A 14,409-nucleotide genomic window follows, 5' to 3' on the forward strand; every position below is an offset into this window, starting at 1 on the left:
GTGATAACGTATTTTTAAAATAACGAAAAATAATTTGTCCTTAAAACGTTAGACTTTCCGGTTTTACAGTACTTACCGCACGCCTGAAGCATTCGGTTGCATTGTTCTGGTCTTGCATTTTCTGTTTGTTTGGCTCGCGCGAGTGGGATGCCATACCAGTGTGGGTTCGAATGATCAGTTCGCCACCCTTTCAGTGGCGGAGGCTCATATACATGAATAGATACTTTACATGGTGATTGGTGTTCGAGTTAGTTGTCCATTTCTCTTTGCTTTGCCTTTCTTCTCATTGTTACCCGAATAAAATTAATACTTGTATTGTTATGAAGTTGATTGTTCCAACTAGGAACACATGCTTCTCGTGGAACTTGACCATTGACTGACTCACGACTGCCATCCGGAGCACACGAGGAGCACGTCGCACATTCCACTCGGCAAACCTGCAAGAAAGCACCACTCCCTGCTCAATACACAGTGTTTCTGGGAATTCACCCCTCATCAGTTGAGCTTGAGTAGGCTGAGGAAGATTGTGCCTGAAAAGCACCACTTAAAGTATACTGCTCTCCAGGCCAAACCATCACCAGAGATACAAACTTAGAGAGACGCTTTGTTTCCAGCGCGAAAAACACCTCGTGAAGCTCCAGGTAGCAGCGTGAGTCAGAGTCGCTCATGGAAGTGTGCTAAACAGACGTTGAGAGCCAGTATAGCTATTCGCAACGCTGTCACCTCCAACAACTAGTCGCACGTCCGCGTGAGGGACAACTAACTTAGTAAGTTCGACTTGTACTGTTGTTGTGAAAATTGACCGAAGCCAGCAGGTAAAAGCCAAAGTTGAATAGACAACCTAAATTCGTCAATATGAAACCGACAATACAATCGTCATAGCTCGGATTAAAATGTTAGTACTTCGAAGTAGAATGACAAAATTGCACTGACTTTTAGCAGTGCTGCACAAGGCTCAGTCAAAACCTTAGAGACGGATAATATGCATCCCGCGGATCAGCACTGACAGCAGAGTGTCTGCAGTGAGTGACGTGCAACGTTTACACACAGTACAAATACCTCTTTCACGGTTGAAGCAAACGCGATGGATCAATGCAACGCAAACCTGGTGAAGATACCAGGTTACAGCAAGTGTTTTCCAAATGCACACCAAATGAAACTTCTAATCAGAAAAACAAATTTGAAGATGGGTGTATGATTGTGCACGTATAGAATTGCGAATTCCAAGCTTTGTCACGTGACTTCCCCTCCGGCATACAACAGCCATACACCAATACACACGTACGCATACAAACTTCTATGTGGAACTCTGCTTCGAGACATGTATACGCTCGCCGCTGGTTATCCAGGGATCACTCTCCGAAGGAGAAAGTTTTGGCGACTACTTTGCCAAGCGAAAAAGAAAAATACAAAAATAATAAGGTAAGTTGAATGTATACTCGGATACTAAGCCAGTAACAAATGTATAATAGAGAAGAAACACACCTTCCTTTATCTCTGATATTGCTGACCCACCCAAGGTGGGTTGCGTGTTGCTTTGCTGCTTCGAATTGTAGTTGGACCGCATTGTCTTGTTATTAACTGGTATCGTAATCGTCCTGTAACAGTCGACATTCTCTGTTGCCGTGGGACTTAGCTTGTGCAAATTTTCGCTGCGCTCACCTTCCCCTCTTCGTTCCTACGTAACCATGAACCTTCCAAACTAGAAGGCTGTCGGTTTGCACAATGGAGATGTGTTGGAGCTAGGTCTCGGGTCGCTGAATGTCTCAGTAGCCTGTCAGTTTTGTGTCCTTTTGTCGCACTTTCTGACAGTTTAACATTATCTTTATAGTAGTTGCTGCATAACTCGTTCCCAAGTGTTTCTTCTCTTTTCAAGTTGAATGTGTTGTTCATCTTGGCCTCACTGCTGGCATGCAAACGAAATCGAGAATTAATGTAATTCTCCAGGTACTCGTAAACTCTATTGCAGCCATTTACACATTGGGATCCCTCGACTTGAGCGTTTGAGAGGGACCCCAATGTGAAAATGAATGTGTTCAAGAAATGCTTAGTGCTGAGACCCGCTGGTCAAGAGAGCATGCATTCTCCATGTGTCGTTTGCCATTGTGAACTCGCTCCGCCACGTGCGAGTGGGGAAAATATATAATTAATGAACAAGGCCAATGCTTCATTTATATCATGACGGAGAACTCGCAGAAAAGGCGAGCAGAGGCGGCGAATGTCTGTAAAATTATTTATGTACGAGAAACAGCCGCACGCTCGTAGCAGTAGAGTGGTGAAACGGACGCCGAAGGTCGTGCCCTATCTGCAACGCTGCCTCCGTTCGCACGGTGAAACCTAGTTTGCGAACAACAACGCTCAACAGGAACGGAGAGAATGATGTTTGCGAGCTCGGCGATAATGTTGAACGGTGTTTGGTGACATTGGAACTTGCGCTCCCTGCCGAATATGCTAGTATAGCCGCCGACATCGCAACATCGCCGGTATTGTGCGTTGTAGGTAGCACGGGGCTGATTTCGAAACAATTCTGCGCCTTAGACTGGCGCTGCCGGCTGCTGCCACGGAGAAACGAGCCTTTGTAATGCTTCAAAGTTAGTTGCCAAAGGTGGCACTCATTGTACCTAACTGCCAGCTCACTGCATTGTTGTTGTTCGAACATTCTTTTTCTGATCCTCTCAGCAGATATGTCGAAAGTGGGAATTCAGTTGCCAGCGACAAAACAGGGAAAGCCGACCCGATCAGCTTTCGGCAAAAAGTACACGGGAAAAGGGTGGCCAGGTCGCCTAGAGTTCCCGAACGCTCAGCCGCTCGACAGAGCCTTGTTTGGTAATCTGGCACGCTTGGGCCCATCCTCGCTCGCGCAGAGAATTTACGTGGACGTCGATAAACCCATAGGATGTGGACATCATTCAATTATCTTCCCGGCCTTTATCCCCGGTGAGGTGAATATATCCAGGGTAAGTAGGACATGGAGTGACGTTTCTTATGTGACGTTGTATGTGCAGACTGTGACTGTACAACCTTGCCACCTTTCCAAAGCTGCTTAAGCCTTAAGCAGGACACCTATAGAAAATGCATACAAAGGCAATTGTCTCCCATGTAAATGTACACACATGTTTCGGTCCAAAGCAGGACTGTCCTGTTGATAGTAAGACGGTTGGACAGCATGTACGTAGCTGTGCTAATAACCTATCCACCTCAAAGCTTACTGTATACCGATCAAGAAGGCTCCCCGCTCCCTTGACAAGCATCCATGGCTCTGTGTATTTACCTGTACTAGTATTTGGCCTAACTGGGGCTGCCGACTTTTGCAATCTCCATTTTTGGCCAAGCAGTTCCCAAGAGCCAAGTTTAAAGTAGAGTCTAAAGGCTTTTAAAAAGATATAGAAGTTATCTGTAGTTGAGAAAAAAGCACCAAGGACCTACAAGTTACGCATAATGTCCACTAACACCACCAGTTACTAAACAATCAGCTCATGCGATAACATTGCACGACACTGACCGACGGCACTGACGTTCTACAACTAACTTGCTAACCATCCGAGTCCATATCTGTAGTTGATCCCCGCTTTTCTATTGCCTCAAATACTTGTAGTCTATGGCCAAATATTTCACCAGAGCTCTGCTATTTGAGGACACCATCCAATCATCTGTACACCACCTGCAAGCCACCGAAGGGTTAGGCAGTGAGGCTATGGTCTACCGGGTTCTAAAGTCTTCGTGCACCTATTGTGGGCATGTACATGTACAGTACTGATGGGCGCCGAAGAACGGAGCACAGAAGAACGGCCAGGCTCGAAGATCATCAAGCACAGCATACCAATGAGTACACGGTGACGCGACTGCCCATGGACTGTGATGCATGAAAATAGGAACGGTCTAGGCTAGGTGGCTGACCCCCCAATTATTTGGTGACGGACACATACTGTACCTGGTCCCCGCATGTGGCGGGTGTCTGGTGTGTGTGTGTGTGTGTGTGCCCATGGTGTCTGGGAGTGCCTGGTGTGTGTGTGTGTGCTCATGGTGTCGGCGAGTGCCTGGTGTGTGTGTGTGTGCTCATGGTGTCTGAGAGTGCCTGGTGTGTGTGTGTGTGTGTGCTCATGGTGTCTGAGAGTGCCTGGTGTGTGTGTGCTCATGGTCTCTGCGAGTGCCTGTTGTGTGTGTGTGTGTGTGCTCGTGGTGTTTGCGAGTGCTTGGTGTGTGTGTCTGTGTGTGTGCTCATGGTGTCTGAGAGTGCCTGGTGTGTGTGTGCTCATGGTCTCTGCGAGTGCCTGTTGTGTGTGTGTGTGCTCGTGGTGTTTGCGAGTGCTTGGTGTGTGTGTCTGTGTGTGTGCTCATGGTGTCTGGAAGTGCCTGCTGTGTATGTGCGTGCTCATGGTGTCTGGAAGTGCCTGGTGGCAGCATGTGACTGGTTTGGGCGTATGTGTGGAGCCGGCATAATATGATTGATGCGGGCGTTTGCCTACTGTCGGCATGTGATCGGTGTGGATCCATGTGCCTTTTGACAATGGTTGCCTGAAGTTGGCTTGTACCTGATGGTGGCATGTGATCCGTGTCCGTGTGTGATGTCGGTGGGTGCCTGGTTCTGGTGTGTAACTTGTATGGGTGTGCGAATGGTGTTGGCATGTGATGTCGGCGTGTGTCTGCTAACGGATTGTGTATCCCCCTGCAGTCAGTTGTCAAAGCCAGACGTCACAATGGAACGGCCGATTCGGAGCGAGAGATCACGAACGAAGTTCTTCTCCTGCGAAAGATGGAGCACCCAAACATTGTGATGTTCTACGGTGCAATGCAGTACCAAGGTGGAGCAGCTCTGCTGCTTGAACGGCTCCGCAACTGTGAGTTACCTTTCTATCCTGATACGCTCGTACCTCATTTGGCTTGGTGGTCTGAGATCAGGCACTGGCCATACATGGCAAATGTCACTGATATTATCAGTGACTCCGAATCACATACATTTTGGTGGGGAAAGGCCATAGACATGGTATATTTCCACTAAAAAACTATTTCAATCGTTTTAACAGAACAAACGCTGTATCCATGGTAACTGCATACGCACTGACAACAGCTGGGTTGCGGCCGAGACACATGTCGTGCCGGTGATGAGGTTGTCAAGTTTGTGCGGAATGAAGTTTAGTTGGGTACAGTGGGAGAGCTAGGGGTGACATGTGCACATTCTGTTTGTTGGGCATACAGTACGAAGAACAGCGGGGTCAGATTCGTTACCTAGACCGTTCCTATTTTCATTTACTACTGTCTAGTCACCGCTGACTCACCGCGTATATGTTAGTTTGCTCTGCTTGGTCACTTTCTAGCCTGTTCATTCTTAGGTGACCAATAGTACAGTTCTGTCGGGCGCCGAAGAACGGACCACCGAAAAACGGCCAGGCTAGAATTTCACCAATTTTTAAGAACGTTCGAGGCTGGATTTTTTTCAGACAAGAACGGGAACTGTAATGTACGCTATACCGTACACACAGACGTATTACTCTGCGTTAATGTACATGTAAGACTGTACCATCGAATGAGAACGAAACTGCTGTGCTCGCTGAAAATAAGAACGGGCTAGGCTAGTGACCTGACCCCCAGTTCTTCCACGGCCGACAGTACTGTTGAGTAAAGTGCTGTAGTGTCTCGTACAAAATCCGGCTTTTAATACAAATTTGAATTTCCAGATGGGCTGTCTGCACATAAGCCTGGCTTGTTGTTGACCTGCATAGAAACACACGCTTGGAATACAAGCCTGATTTGAATAGAAGCCTGGCACGGACATCGGCTTCTACAGGGATAATCCCGGCTACTGTACGCAACAATCTGGGATATGTTGCACATCTATGTGCTACATTGAACAGTAGTACAGTGGAACTCACCACTTCTGCGAAATGCCCGTAAATCAGAACGCTCATTGTTAATGCATGTTAATGTCGCAGTTTAACTCTAGGCATGTCGCGGCCATCAAGTTGTAGGTCTAGTGCTGCAATTGATCTTCGACCAGAATAAAATATGAGCCGAGCCAAGCAAAAAGGTGGCTTAGGCATAATTTTTGGAAATTTCTTTTTTCATGCCAAAGCGATGTCTACCTATCCAACTTCCATCAAGGAAATTTTGGTGCCCATCTGAAATGTATATGTGCCATAAATAAGCATACATTGCCCACATGTCACAGCATGCCTGGTATCAATGAAACTAAGATAATACCTACTCCAGAAAACATGGGCCACCAAGTGGAGACAGAGCTTAGCAGGTGTGGAAGCAATACAAGAGGAACGAGCACTTGTGTTCTGATTAGAAGATCCAAGAAAGAAGAGATAATTGATCTATTCATCTCATGTCATTTCATCACGCAACACGAATTTTCATATCCTTCAATGATTATGTGAGTCTGTGACTATATTTTTCGCTGGGCTGGGAAATGTCGCATCTTACCAAGGCAGTCCGTCATCCTCTCTCCAATCACCTATGCCAACATGAATTTATCCTTCCCTGTAGCTCGTAGTGTTGTGCCAGAGATCGAGCTCCATTGGTCCCTTGCACATAGGTCCAACAGACTGCACATCGCTAAAAGGCGGCACTGATTCTTTGTCCGTCCTAGTCCATGTCATTCTCCTTCCCTGGTGTAGGTAGTGGTATAAGCACCACGGGACGATATACTAGCACTATTGTCCTTGAAATGAGGAAATTTTGGAGTACAGTACGCCACGTCATGAACATTTGAAGGTACCCGAAACAAAGTGAAACATCGCAGCAAGATCCAACTCACTAGGGAGCTTGTCAGAGTGATGGCCGGACGGCTTGTAGACGTCTCCACATAGGTATACCAGACGCTCTAGACTAGTCGTGGCCACGATGAGAACCATAGCCACTATGAATGAGCGAGTTTTCCTCGTCAACTAGGGTTGGGCGCACACGGAGACAGAGTGTCATCCAGCTCGCCTCCACATTCTCCAGAACGCTCCATTACGATCTCTGGCAGCGCCGAGAAATCTACTCAACGATGAAAGAGGGAACACTGAAGAAGTGTTGCTCAAAAATAAAAGGCCTCTTCCTTCTTCTCCACTTGCAAACTATTTACTTGAATTTGAAAGGATGCTCGAAAGTGAATATTTTCGTGACTGCGCTCGAGTAGAATTTTGCCGACTGTGACGTTTTGGTGATTTTCTCGATTTGTTGGCAAAACGCTAAGCCACTTTTTAGCTTGGCGCGGCTCATATAATATTATTTGAACTGGGAGCCCCGAAATGGCTAATACCCCCCCCCCCCCCCCACACACACACACACACACACCCTCTCATACACATTGCGGTGTTGTGTAGATTTTGATGTGCATGCACATATACATGTAGGTACAAGTCTGCGCATAAGTCTAATAATTATTACTTTCAACTTCATGGATAAGGTTGGGTGTCCAATCAGCTCCGGGTAATACACATTTAGATTCTTCATCCAGACTTGCTTCTTTTTGCCCCCCCCCCCCCCCCGTGTAGGTCATTGCCCTTTGTCACTTGGCATTTGGCATTTTTTATCTACTATCCTGGCTGGGCCATTGCCCCGCTCCCTCCATATTGGCATATATTCCCTGCCCGAGGGAAGTTGAAAGAAAAATGAAAATAATAATAATACTCTCTAGCAGCAATACTTGTGTCTTGCCTCTTGCCTATTTGTCGGTGATACTGCACAGGGACGTTAACAATTATTAAAGAAAACTCCCCTGATCGCAAGATTCCTGAACAAGTGATGCGCCCGATTATACAGCAGGTGCTGCTGGCTTTGCAATACATGAATGAGGCCAAGGTGCTGCACAATAACATTGAAGGCAGTAACATCCTTGTACAAGAGTCCGGACTGGTCAAGCTTGTAGGTGAGTAGCGGAAATGGTGGTGGTGGTGGTGGCGGTTGTGGTGCTGTTGTGGTGGTGGTTGTGCTAGTGGTGGTGGTGCTGGTGCTGGTGGTGGTTGTGGTGGTGCTGGTGGTGGTGGTGGTGGTGGTGCAGGTGTGGTGGTGGTGTTGGTGCAGGTGTGGTGGTGGTGGTGGTGATGGTGGTGCTAGGGGTGGTGGTGGTGGTGGCGTTGGAGGTGGCAGTGGAGGTGGCAGTGGAGGTGGCGATGGTGGATGTGGTGGTGGTGGTGGTGGTGGTGGTGGTGGTGGTGGTGGTGGTGGTGGTGGTGGTGGTGGTGGTGGTGGTGGTGGTGGTGGTGGTGGTGGTGGTGGTGGTGGTGGCGGTGGTGGTGGTGGCGGTGGCGGTGGCCGTGGAGGCAGCGGTAGCAGCAGTAGAGTTGGTGGCTGTCCAAGTGTAGTTAAGGGGTACTGGTGCTGTTGGTGTTGGTGGCTGAGTTAGACGTGAGGTGTCACTAATCTATGCACACATATGCACGCGGGCACACGCACACACACACACACACACACACACACACACACACACACACACACACACACACACACACAATTATCGGCATTGTCTTGACTTCATCACCACATACCCTCATGTGTTGCAAACCTTTCTCTTTGCTTCCCTTTTCAGGATTTGGACTGGCCATAGATGTCTCCGGGGACGAAGAATTATTTGTTGCAAAGGGATCTGTGGTTGATATTAAGCACCATCTCAATCCACCGGAGTTCCAGCAGGCCCATCCCAGCTTGCCAATCACTACAAAGGTTGATATCTGGCAGCTGTAAGTCATGATTTCCTAACTGCTTTTCTAGTCATAATACTGTAAAACCGGAAACAGTGCGGTGGAGATTTATTTTCGGTAAGTTTGGAGCAGTTAATTTTTACCTAAAATAAAACGCAACTTAAAATTCAACAGTGTAATGCGACACCACGGAGAAACATTTTTGAGATCGGGACAACTGGTTTGCCAAAATGTTTGCACTACCAAACCGTTGATTTTTTGAAACACCGAAAATAATATGCCACCGAAAATTCCCGGTTTTACAGTAAAAAATTCTTTAGTTCGCTCATTGAAAGAGCGTTCAAATTTAGACCTTTGAGAAAGCAAAGCAGCGGAACATATCGAATTATGTTCTGCTCCTTTGCTTTTTTATTTATCATCGGGTCAACATCCGAGTTTCAAATCTAGACCACATGGTGTTAAACCCGGGTATAATATGAGCAGGTCGCATATTGCCCGCATAAACAAACCATGCGGGGTTCATGCATGTGTCAATGATCATTAACCTGAGTTGCTTGCTGGTGGCAAGGTTGAGGCATTCTGGGTATGTTGTAACGCTAACAGTGTACGTGCATTGCCCTAGAGAAATGCTAGATACCATGACGCTGACGACGATGATGCCGACACCAGCAGCAGCGACGCCAATGACCATGATGACAACAACAAAAATAACATCAGCATTAGCACTACAAACCAAGAATAGTATCTCAGCAGCTGGAGACTGCCACGAAAGTCTGCGCCTGCTAGTTATCACGAAGGCACGAATCATCCTCTAATTCTGTCACAATGTTCCCATTCCCTCGCCGATTGTGAATAACTGTGGTGACCCTTATCGTAGCAAGAAACATAATGACTTAGTGAAGAACAAAAACACAGGCATCTCGGAACAATCTTTCCATTCTGACCTTCGCTAGGCGGAGAATAGTTAATACACAGTCAGGAATAGCAGTACTGAAGTCTTTCAATATTCTTTGTAAGCTGAAGCCTACCCTTATCACTATCCGAGCGCACTTGCTTGGATAGGCTAGAACGACCCCAGCGAAAATCTGCCAGAATACCCCCGCCATCATCACCACCGCCACCATCATCATCATCCCTCAACCGAACTGTACTTTCCAAATCACATTGTTGCTGCTATAGATAGAGTTAACTATGCCAGGTTTTTTCCTTTTTTCATTGATGCATGGGAATGACAGCAGAATTAGCTCTTTTTATTGCTTGTTTCAATGCTATTTTAGCCTTTACCGCTCCTTCCAAACATTATGTTTGCCTGCACGCATGTGTCGGTGTGTATTCATGCATGTGTTTTTGCACGCGTGCATTTATATGTGTGTGTTTGTATGTTTTTGTGTGCCCAGGGGAGTATTGATCTTCAAACTGGTCACCGGGAGAACACACACATCACCTGTACCGAAAAGGCCAAGTCACCGAGGACAGCTGAGAGCGGTGTTGGAAGGATGTTCGGTCTTCAGCGATGACGCTTTCCTCGCTCTGTCAGGCGGTGAGTTTAAACCACTACTATGTTGACAGCAGCAACACAAGTCAGGAGGCAGCCATTGTAGGCTTCGTCTTCCACGCTTTCTGTTATGCTGTACTGTAAGTTGGCGTATTTTCGGCTCATTCGAAGCTCAGCCTCCCAAGGCTAAAATCCGTTTCGGCCGCATCTATTCTTCGACCTGTGCTGCTGCCGCCTGTATAAACTGTCACGCTGAAGCTTGCAAAACAAAACAAATTTTCGGCCAAAAATGACCAGGCGGAAAATAGTCGAAAATATATTATATATGCGCCGAATATTTGTTCACTTACAGTTCACTGCACGTACGCACGTACGCATGGCCATAACATGTGTCTACATCACTACAGTGAATGGGAAGAATCTTGATCCTGTGTTGGTGCATGGGTGGATGCGAGACCAGACTGTGACTCTGAGATCTGTTTTGGTGACAGACACTCACCTCTTCTGCACCGATGCATCTGTGCATCAACCCGGCCAACCACCGTCTAGTCTTTTGCAATGGTTTGTATTGTATATTAGCTCAATGCAGAAGGCAGATTGGTGACAGATAGGGCATTGAATGGAAGATTAAAGAAAGTTCATAGTTTCATGCCGGCCGGCAAGGGTCACATGACTAAAGTGGGAAAAACTCGTCTGTAGTCACCTAACGACGGCCGACGCTGCACAAAAACTCCACATTGTGACATCGTCTTATCCTTCAGTTGAATGACCTACGTGCTTTGCCTATTTACTCATTTCCAAATACCACTCCGCCAACTCTTGTTTTGGGGAAATCGTTGTTACTCACATTCCAGTCTGCGATGTGGAGAAGAGTACGATAAATGCAACAGCAAGTGAGATCTTTATTTCGCCAAAAGAAAACACCAGATTTCTACCAAAGAGAATGATGTTCAAGCCAGGAAAAAGAAGGAAAGAATAAATCAATGAAAGAAAGAAATATAGAAAATGTTATTACCCCTCCCACACACACATACACACAAACAGGTCGACACAATAACCGCAGCAACGACGACGACAACAACAACATCTACAACAACAACATTAGTACTATGTTAGTGGAGTAGTTTCAGATCTTTGCTGAACTTGTGGAGAAAATAAACATTGCATGCGGACTGTAGGACCTACATGGTTTATGTCATGTTATCCATGGAGGAGGGGGCTGAGTGGCCGTGGGGGGTCAGAGTTGGAGCCCAACATGGTATGTGGGCCTGCATGCGTTGCAGATGAATCCTTATCTACCAAGATTGGTGTAGTACTGTAGGAACGATTTTGATCGCTGCACACAAACACACACACACACACACACACACACACACAAACACACACACACACACTATTGCATATCAACATGTGTGTGTCCCGTATGGAGCAGTTGTATGTGCTGTCGATTTCCAATCGAGAGGGTGCTTGCTCAATTCCCGACGATTGTGGTTGCACACGTATTTCTTCTTCTCCTAGCTCTCCTTTCATTCTCCTGGGTGGTTGCCAACAGCCAGTGCATGCCAGAGTATGTGGTGCGGTGTGTAAACACAAAATGAAACATAGGGATTCACTGGCCTGAAAAAGCCACTACACCCAGCTGAGTGGTGTAGACCAGGCTAAATTTAGTGGTGGTCCATTCATCAGCTTTGCAAGCTTTTTGATGTTGTAATCCCAGCACAAGTTTGTTCGCTATCATCGCTTCAGCGATGTGCAGGTGTACGAGTATGATTGTCTTCCCCGTTTATGATTCTCTCCCTTACAGAGCTTCAGGATCTCATAACTGCAGCACTAACATTCGACCCTAAGAGACGCCCTAGTGCAACGGATCTGCTAGCTCAGCGCTGGCTCACCGATGCCCCAGGTTACAGACACGGAATACATGTGCAATATCGGGAGAAGTGTTCGCCGGGAGAGCCTGGTAAACTTGACACGGAGCAGGTGAAAGCCGTCGCTCAACGGTTGACGATGATGCCTGAAGTGGTCCAAAACATTGTGATACGGTAGGTTTGCATGTCCAACCTACTTAAATGTATAATATGCTCAGTCAGCAGACAGCTACCTTTTATGTCATTTTCTGTACTCCTATACCAGTTGTTAGTCGCACTTGGTTATAAGTCGACCCCCAATACTTAGGGCCTTGATTCACCTGCTCAATATCACTATGAATGGTTAAGTCTGGTCGTATGTCGACATCCAATTTCTAATTTTGATTAAGAGGCCATAAATACATGACTGTCCAAGCTATGTAAAACAGAGCGCTCCGTCCCACCGCCACCATCAGTTTCAAACACATCGCGGAGAAAATACCTTATTCTCGATCACAATAACCAGCATCGTGATGGTTTGACTTTGCACTTGCGTGCATGTGGTCCACAGCTCTTTGCCCTCCCCCGCAATGCATCCATGGATCGGGTGGCTAGGTCATCGCTCCCATGCAGTCCACGCAATGAAAAAGTCTTTATGTATCTTAATGTACCGTTGATCCGACGCCTCTCCAATTGCCCCCCCCCCCCCCCCCCCTGTTGATTTTCCGCCTGTGAAGCGACTTCGGCGTATACAAGGAAATACGATATTGAACCAACACATGCACTGTTGTACACAATACGTGCGAATGGAGAATGAAAATGTGCACAATCCAGCACATTGAGTCAGAACTTCCACGGTGTTGTACATCGCACTGCACTTGACCGCCTTGATCTAACTCCCGCCCCCTGCTGAAAAACCCAGCTGGGAAGGAGACATGGCGTGGGGGGGGGGGGGAGGGCGGATCAACGGTACTTTACGTTACATGTATAATGGCGCAGAGCTGGCCATGCTAGGGTGCCTCACCTCAAACACTCTAAATACGGTCTCTTTGCAACATACATGTTCCTCTTTTTAAACAAACTGTTCACCAAATTTTCGACCATGGCCCATCACAAGAGTGTAAACATGCTTCTAAAGTAAAACTTGATTGATGCAACCACCCTGCAGTTGCCAGCAAAAGCGGCTGTTCAAGTCAGGTAGTCGACAAGAAAGAGGGGAACAAGGTTCCACATATTTTGGGCATACCGGGTCCTGCTAACATACCGTGCATTTTCTCATATCGGCAGGTTTTGGGCATTGATCACTTTCACGCAGATGAAGCACGTGTGATTTTTTATGACCTGTTCCTGAGAGGGCACTGGTAAGACCTGGGAGGCATGATTCAATGAGTAAAGTCAATGAGTAAAGTACGTAACATCCCAGGTACTTTGTACCGGAGGTTTAGTTTAGTTTAATTATATTCCAAACAATACATGGCTGGAGCACCCAATAAACACTTTGTGCGGGTTTTTTTTGTTGCCAACCATGGCCAACTTCACCCTGGATCCAATGGGGAGCCAGGCAGCATTGACGCCGTGCACAGCAAAGGATGACCCGGGAAGCATTTCATATTGGCATTTCTCCATCGTAATGCTGTGTGTCCGGTTCCTTTTGTTGTGTCTCTGCAGCAATCCAACTTCCTTAATCGGTTTGATGTACTCCGTCAAAGAAAAGGGGCAAGTGCTAAAATCCTTCGAGAGCTTGAGGAAGCAGCCTCAGCATGGGCAGCAGTGTGCGGCTAACAATCCGGATTGGAATGAGGTGCTTGTAGAGTACTGTACTGAGATCTTTGCGGATGACGCCCAGTTTTGCCAGGGCAAGGCAGCCGCCGCCGCAGCCCCGGCTGCGGGCGTCGTACCAGCCTTTAGACGTCAAAAGGTCGTAGTAAGCAACACTGAACTCTGGCGACCAGCCACAGCCCCGTCGCCTGACGAGAAAGCAATACGGCAAATGGAGCGTGAAGCTGCGGCTGTTTTGGGAGGCAAGAAGGCCCAGACTGCTGTGGCAGGCAAGAAGCCCCAGACTGCTGTGGCAGGCAAGAAGGCTCAGACTGCTGTGGCAGGCAAGAAGGCCCAGACTGCTGCAGGAGGCAAGAAGGCCCAGACTGCAGCGGGAGGCAAGAATGCCAACGGTAAGCAAACAGCCAGTCGCAAGCCGGCTTACAAGCGGCTTGTTCAACGCCCGGAATCCTTTGTACTTAAAGAGCGCATTAATGACCAGGACCGAGTGACACATCAGCAGGACACCCATGCCCAGCACATTCATGTAAAACCTCACCAACAGAAGGAACACTGCAAAGAGAATGTCGACCCGATAGCCCAGTCGTTCCTGTGAAGCACATGCAGCCAGCAAGAGACGGCATGATGAAGGTGCTCGGCAGGGTACATGGACACAAAG

General features: G+C 47.4%; 1 protein-coding gene across 1 annotated transcript; it reads left to right on the forward strand.

Moving 5' to 3' along the window:
• The first annotated feature begins 1,337 nt into the window (after window positions 1–1,337).
• LOC135825235 (fibroblast growth factor receptor 2-like) lies at window positions 1,338–14,409 on the forward strand. Its single transcript, XM_065337972.1, has 8 exons — window positions 1,338–1,422; window positions 2,683–2,957; window positions 4,673–4,838; window positions 7,679–7,858; window positions 8,519–8,669; window positions 10,028–10,170; window positions 11,930–12,167; window positions 13,641–14,409. The coding sequence occupies exons 2-8, from the start codon at window positions 2,685–2,687 to the stop codon at window positions 14,344–14,346; spliced, it is 1,857 nt and encodes a 618-aa protein (XP_065194044.1). The 5' UTR covers window positions 1,338–1,422; window positions 2,683–2,684; the 3' UTR covers window positions 14,347–14,409.

The sequence above is a fragment of the Sycon ciliatum genome, chromosome 9 (assembly GCF_964019385.1).
Source record: "Sycon ciliatum chromosome 9, ocSycCili1.1, whole genome shotgun sequence".
NCBI lineage: Eukaryota > Metazoa > Porifera > Calcarea > Leucosolenida > Sycettidae > Sycon > Sycon ciliatum.